Below are 7486 nucleotides of genomic sequence, written 5' to 3'. Positions count from 1 at the left end.
GAGTCCGCCTGCCGATGCAGGGGGCACGGGTTCGTGCCCCGGTCCGGGAAGATCCCACATGCCGCGGAGCGGCTGGGCCCGTGAGCCATGGCCGCTGAGCCTGCGCGTCCGGAACCTGTGCTCCGCAACGGGAGAGGCCACAGCAGTGAGAGGCCCGCGTACCGCAATAAAAAAGAAGGAAAAAATGAACCACATTCTTCTATGTATGTCTCTGTAAGGCAGTTAACGAGAATCGAGTCTTTTCAAAGCAGGTAACAGAATTTGGTTATGTCAATCACAAAGTTGCCTTCTTTTCCTTTCTGCTTATAGTAAGAGAAATTTAAAAAAATGGCCTATGGGATATGTTTCAATTAAGGTAAACAGGCCACAGTATATTGAATTTCTATCAATAAATTGAGTTCGTGTTCTCTAACTTTCCTATCAGCATCTTGGAAAGGAGCCATTTAAATGTAGCCCTTTGGGGTTGGCGGGGAGAAGGGGACAGGATGGAAAAAGTCACCACCCAAGGAATTGAGGGGGAAGATCCAACATTTATGATATTTAGATGATTTGCTAGGTGCTTTCACCTTCTTATACTAATTCCATTTTCTCCATTAACCCATTGATGCTGTGAGAAGGTGTGTAACTTGCCCAAGGTCAAAAGGCAGCTAACAAACACCAGTGCCCGGGATTGATCTCCACTGGACGCGGTCTTTTCCACTATGCGAGTCCACCAAAAACACGTAATAAAAAACAACCCCCAAAACAACCCCCGGCCAAATCCGTCCCTTCAAAGGGGGCTTAATCACTAAGACCTAGAGGCCATTTGCTAGGCGGGTCCGATCTAGCTGGGAAGGTAATCCCAGTTCTGCAAATCTCTCGCCAAACTCCATCCTTCTAAAGGAGAGACCTGAGAGCCACTGGCCACACTCCAGGTGGGTCGTGGAGCACCCAGTGCGCCCTCTAGAGATGGAGGTTTCAGACCCTCCACGCAGGTGCGCGCGCACCTGTCGCCTGCCGCGTACGCGCCGCGCGGGGCGGGAGGGCGAGGATGAGTTACGTGCTCCGCGCGCGTGCGCCGGGCAATGCGCCCTGTACGTGCGCCGTACGTGGGCACGGCGTCCCCGCGCTCCGAGTTTCGGGACGGGATTCGGCCCCGCGCCGAGTGGGAGTCTGGGAGGGGCGTTTCCCGGGCGGGCGCGGCGCCTCCTGGAGGCGGGCGGCGGCGCTGGGGGCCCTGGCGTCGCGAGATCAGGCGTTCTCCGCGGGCAGCCCGCGGCGGGGCCTTGCCTGCTAGCGCGGGGTCCTCGGCGGCCTGGGTGGCTCGTTCCTCAGCTGCTGTCGTAGGCGCGGACCGCTGCCAGTGCGGCTGCAGTTGGCTCGCGGCGGCGGCGGCGGCGGCCGAGGCGGGGGTTGAGGCGACAGGCGAAGAGGGCGGCGGGCGCGGCGGCGGCGGCGGAGCCCGGGGCGGGCGGCAGCGAGGGGGGCGAAGATGGCGGACGTGCTCAGCGTCCTGCGACAGTACAACATTCAGAAGAAGGAGATTGTGGTGAAAGGGGACGAAGTGATCTTCGGCGAGTTCTCCTGGCCCAAGAATGTGAAGACCAACTACGTGGTTTGGGGGTGAGTCCGGCGCGGCCGGGAGCGGGGGGCGGCGGGGCAGAGTTGGGCGCCCCCGGGCCCCCTCTTTCCGAACCCCTCCCCCCGTTCCCTTTGGGGATGGAGGAAAACCGGTGCTCCGGAGGAAAAGTTTTCCCAGGAGTAGAAGTTGCACTTGTAGGTGAGGAGGGAGCTGGAGGAGAGCTGTCTGCAGCGGTCCATCCTCTGAGCGTCGGGGGAGGGTGCTGTGGCGGTTTGTTTCTGCCCGTGTGTGCCGAGTGCTGGCTGCGTGCATAGGTGTAGAAAGAATCGCACCGCCGGGTGCCCAAAAGTCTCTTTTTTGTTCTTTAGTTGTTCCTTTCTCTACGCGGCTGCTCTGTAACTGTCTCTGCTGGCCCCTTGCAGCTCCTGATCTGTTCTTTCTCCTTTCCTGATTCCCTCAAGCAGAGAGAAGGGAACCAACTCTGAAGTTAGGACGGGAAAGAGATTCGGTGACTTTGGAAGAGTAGTCAGAATCTGTTGGAGGTGAAGGCAGGAGTTTCCTCAGGGAGAAGGTTACTGCTGAAGTGGAGTAATGGGAAAAGTAAATGGGAAAAGACTCTGAAAAAGAATATAGATACATACATATGTATTATGGAAAGAGAGAGAGAGAGAGAGATGTCTGATCATCGTTGGGGGCCTTTTGAGTGATGTCTCTCTCAGTGGTGTTTCATTTGGATAGCTGGAAACCTGGGCCAGAACTTCCATACTCATTTTGTTTGATTGAGTGGGAGCAGTGTGCTTTAGGAAGAGTTGATGAAAAGCTAGGGGAAGTTTAGTTGGTTGGTTTTAATTTTTTTATTTTTTATCTTTTGTCCTCGAGGGCTTACGATTTAATTAGCTTTGTGAAATGTTGATGGAGAAATCATTCTGAGTTTTCTGTGTTTTTTCTCTTCCAGAAGGAATTTGCCCACACAGAATTGCATTTGATTGGGTTTTAAAAACAACTTTTAAGAGTTTGGGGAAAAGAACTTGATTTGGGCAGTGCCAAACTAGAAGAGGTTAGGAGCCCTCTGCCCCGCCCATAAGAGCTAGGGGCTGATTGGGTTTTTAACTGATTGATTTTTCTTTAAAAAATGGCTGAGTACTCGAGGCTGTTCAATCTGAGAACTAGGAAAAATTGTGAGGAGCTGGGTCGGTGCCTCAGAGGAGGTTACCTCGATGAGAGTAGAGGAGATAAGACATAACTTGATAAGAATCTCATTCCCGCTCTTAAAAGAGCAGTCACTTCTACCTGGGGGTGTTAGGAAAGGTTTCATGGACGTGTGTTTGGCATATAGACATGCTACAGATTTTTCTTGAATAAGTGAATGAACAAATGAATAAGCTTTAAGGAATGGTTAGGAATTCTGAGGGTGAAATGGTGGGTTTGGTGTTCCAGGATGAGGGAACTGTGTGGTTAAAGGCATGAGAGCTGGAAAGGAAATGTTTTGACAGCCATTCAGTGAAGCAAGTAGTGAGAAAGGAGTGCTTAGAATAGTAGATTTCAAACTTTCACAGCAGTGTATCACACCAATACCATCATTTTCATTTACTGTTATTCTGTGTGCATATGTAAATACACACATGTACATAACATTAAAAAATTTATTCTTATTGAATGCAGTGCATTCTATTTTTTGTTCTTATATATCATAAAGAAATACCAGGTTGTGACTCATATATTATATTTCACAGTACAACGATTGATAAGTGGTGTGTGGTTTGAAATATATTGATTTAGAGGAAAAGTGGAAACAGAGGCTAGAAAAGTAGGTTTGGGGCTGTTTGTATTGGGCGGTATTCAGATGAATTTAAATAACACGTTGATATTTCTAGATGGAGAGAATGTAATAGGGAGGGTGGGATTGGACACTAACATTTGTTGAGCAAGTAATAGTATGTGCTTGCAATGATAGAGCTTGCACTCCTAGACGACATTGTTTTATTACAGGTAGAATTAGTTTTGGTTTTACATCATTGGCTTAATTTGAGGGATGTCATAAGACTCAAATGTCTGAAATTAATTGTTGTGTTGAAGAGCGTTTTTCAGCAGTATCTTACTTAGGAGACAGGATACATATCTTGGAAGTTTAGCACAAGTCGTAGTTGTGCTTCTTTTAATCAGGTTGATTGTTTTTTCTTATGGATCCTGGCTAACTGATTAGGTTTCTCTCTCTATTGACAAAGCCCAGAACCTAACTGGGCCAAATTCTAAAAAGTCTGTAGTAATAAAGTATGAATATGGTGTGCTTTCCTTACTTCTTGCTTTTTGTCACTATCTACTTTTGTGTTCCTTTTGCCCAAATGACAGTTGCACTTACTAAATTTCATACTCTACGTGTATCTTTGTTAGCTATGTTAAATCCATCGTTGGATAGCAAAGTGAGTGTAGATAAATTAATACATATGATTAAGCTGAAGGAGTTATATTAGAATTGTGAGTAAAAATCTTGTCTTAATCATTTCAGGACTGGGAAGGAAGGCCAACCCAGAGAATACTACACATTGGATTCTATCTTATTTCTACTTAATAATGTGCACCTATCTCATCCTGTTTATGTCCGACGTGCAGCTGTAAGTAGAATTCATTTAAAAACTCTTTTGATTTGATAGTTGGTATCATTTGGTGTGGATAACTTCCGTCATGGGTTTTAGATCAGAAGAATGAAAAGTTTGTATCTATATGAAAGTCTCCTGGAGGGTCAAAATTAGATAGATCACTGTGATTTATGCATATTTTTTAAATCTGTGAGTTTTTTACATGTAAGATGTGAGTAATGTTTATAACAACAGAAGTTTCAAAGCTGTTTGTAGGGATGTTTTAAAAAGTTTATGAGCCTGTGGAAGGACCTTGATATTCAGAAATCTAGTTTAATTGCAAGGAAAAAAATTTTTTTTGGCATCAAAAAGAACCAAGTTTAGTAGACAGCTTTTTAAAATGAATTTTTAATCAATTTTATACACTTTTTTCATACTTAATTGATAAATTCGTTTTCAGATGCTTGAAAGATGCCTGCTTTCTGCATCTGAGTGTATGAACACTGCTTTTCTGAACAAGAAATATATATTTAGTGTCAAGTATGTGTTGAAAAAAGTAATATGTAGGGTGAAACTATTTAAGACTTTGGAAATAGTGAGATAAAATATCAGCATCTCGCTTTATAAAGCTATGTGAGCTCATATTAGATCTTTAAAAACTGAATCAGGCACTAATTAGAATGTTTTGTTGGATAAGTCCATTAATTTTGGGGTAATAAAGATAATCCAGACACTTGGTATAGGTTTAGATTACGTCTCTGGGGAATGGCTGTAGTACGTAACTGATTCTGTAATTGTTAACTGTGGGCCCTAGGACCTTCGGTCACGTAAGATTTAACTATTATATTTCTTAAATACTTGACAGATCGAAAGGGCAGAATTCTAAAAGTCTAGGGTTCTACAAATTTTGTTTTCTCCTAACTCCTTTGTATTATTTGCTCTTTCTTGTGAGCAGACCATTTCTGAAATGAGTTTTTCCTACTCATAGCCCCTATTTTAGTGTGAATAGACTCATACTTTTTTTTGTTGGTGATAACGTATATATAATTCATTAGTGACCAAATGATGAAGTATGTTATAATACTTAGACACAGTAATTTAAAGAAAATCAATTCAGATATTTTAACTATTTATGATATTCCATGTAGACTAGTTTTTAAAAACAAGCACAAAAAAAATCGGTGGGCTCTTGTTTATACTCATCAGCAGAAATTAAATTTTAACCTAACTTCTTAAAAACAGATTAATTTTAACTGATTAAATGTAGTTTATCTCTGTCATTGAGGAGCATGTGCAGAATGTTTGCTGCAGTGAAGTATAGTCAGTACTCAACATAAGATAGTTAGCCAGGGATATTAAGGGTTCTTGTTCATTGTTGCTTATATAAAGTAACAAAGGGTTTATAACTGTATAATCCCGTAACCACATGTTTTTCCCGTACTCTGCTGTCCTTAATTTACATTATAAAAATGGTAGTGAAAATTGTGGTAATGATAGAATTCATTGAATTCATGGCCCAAGGATAACTTGGTGCCTAAAGTATACAGTTTTATTTGTTTTGCTTACCTCTTTACAAATTGCTAATATAGGAGATTAAAGGAAAACTACTCATGTAGCACAACAGATACATTTTCCAGATTTAATTTTTCAATTTTTTTCCCCTGCTTCCAAAATTTATACACACTCAAGGATAAGAAAAGAGATACGTAATGTAGAAAGTAAACAACTGTCGTTAACATTTTTCTGTATAGTCTCCTGATTTTTCCCCTGGGCCTAAGCAACACATACCTATTTTTTTAATCATTTTCTTTTTTCTGTTTTTTAGTTTAAATGTAGTCAATATACAGTAATAAAATATTTTCAGGTGTACAACATAGTGATTCAACATTTATGTACATTGTGAATTAATCACCACAATAAGTCTAGTAACCATCTGTCATCATACAGAATTTTTGCAGTATTATCGAGTATATTCCTTGTGCTGTACATTACATTCCCATGACTTAGTTATTTCATAATTGGGTTGTTTGTTTTTTTGACGTTGAGTCGTGTGAGTTCTTTATATAGTTTGGATGTTAATCCCTTATTGGATTTATTGTTTGCAAGTATCTTCTCCCATTCAGAAGGTTGCCTTTTCATTTTGTTGATGGTTTCCTTCATGGTGCAAAAGCTTTTTAGTTTGATGTAGTCCATTTTTTTATTTTGTTGCCCTTGCCTGAGGAGACAAATCCAAAAAAATATTGGTAAGACTCATGTCAAAGAACACACTGCCTATGTTTTTTCCTAAGAGTTTTATTGTTTCTTAATTCTTACATTTAAGTCTTTAATCCATTTGAGTTTATTTTTGTATATGGTATAAGGAAGTGGTCCAGTTTGATTCTTTTGCATGTAGTTGTCCAGTTTTCCCAGGACCATTTATTGAAAAGCCTGTCTTTTCCTCAGTATATGTTGTTGGAACATGTACTTATTGTTAATTATGAAAATATAGTTTTAGTGGTTCATTTAGTTTACTTGAAACAGTTCAGTTGCCATATTTGGAGGAGGTCTAGTTTGGGTGTGAGAAAAGAAAGCACTTTGGAAACCTTGAATAAAATGAGCAAGCAATGGGACTAAAATGGTATTTGTCCCGAAAAGCAAAACATCATGAGTAAAATTAAATGCTTAGAATAAGCCAAGGGACAAAAAAGACTAATTGGTATTTCAAAGAGGATAGGGTTATTGTTTCATTTCTAATGCTTATCTTTTGTATATCTTACTGGAATTTTGAGGATAAAGTTACCAAAAATTAATATGCTTAAAAATTGTCAAGATTTTATTAGGTTCTTTCAGCCTAATTATTTTCTAAAAAACATGATTCTAAATATATGTTATCAAGATATGTTGGAATAAAATTCAGACTTTACAGGATGTTGATCTTTACCAAGTTTCTTATAATTGTTATTGATTTGATATCTATTTTAAAATTTTGACTTTAGACTGAAAATATTCCGGTGGTTAGAAGACCTGACCGAAAAGATCTACTTGGATATCTCAATGGTGAAGCATGTGAGTAATTTTTTAATTGCTCTCACTCTTAAATAGACATTGTTGCTTTTTTTTTTTCCCCTGTGAAATAAGAATTAGTGGGAAGAGATCGTGGATTCCCACTAAAAACTTCCCCCACCTGCAGCTGTGTCCACATGCTGTCTTCTCCTTCCTGTTATAGTGGATGCACCTGACTCTTGGGGCCAGTCACCCCTTCCCTGCGTGTGGGTGTCATCTCCTTTCGCACTCTCAGAGACTCTGCCTTTGCACATTGCTGCTTCTGTCTTGCATCGTCAGTTCTCTTTCTTCTGCACCATTCCCTTTA

General features: G+C 41.1%; 1 protein-coding gene across 1 annotated transcript in view; it reads left to right on the top strand.

The window, feature by feature from the left end:
• The first annotated feature begins 1231 nt into the window (after positions 1 to 1231).
• Positions 1232 to 7486, top strand: part of CDC73 (cell division cycle 73) — a 92427-nt gene continuing 86172 nt past the window's right edge. The window contains exons 1-3 of the mRNA XM_027122159.1: positions 1232 to 1602; positions 4068 to 4173; positions 7113 to 7182. Of these exons, the coding sequence (XP_026977960.1) occupies positions 1472 to 1602; positions 4068 to 4173; positions 7113 to 7182 (307 nt within the window). The 5' untranslated portion in view covers positions 1232 to 1471. The remainder of the gene's footprint in view (positions 1603 to 4067; positions 4174 to 7112; positions 7183 to 7486) is intronic.

The sequence above is a fragment of the Aethalodelphis obliquidens genome, unplaced genomic scaffold (assembly GCF_003676395.1).
Source record: "Aethalodelphis obliquidens isolate GAN/ISIS:26980383/991018 unplaced genomic scaffold, ASM367639v1 scaffold24, whole genome shotgun sequence".
NCBI classification, from domain to species: domain Eukaryota; kingdom Metazoa; phylum Chordata; class Mammalia; order Artiodactyla; family Delphinidae; genus Aethalodelphis; species Aethalodelphis obliquidens.
This window is presented reverse-complemented; position numbering and strand designations above follow the sequence as displayed.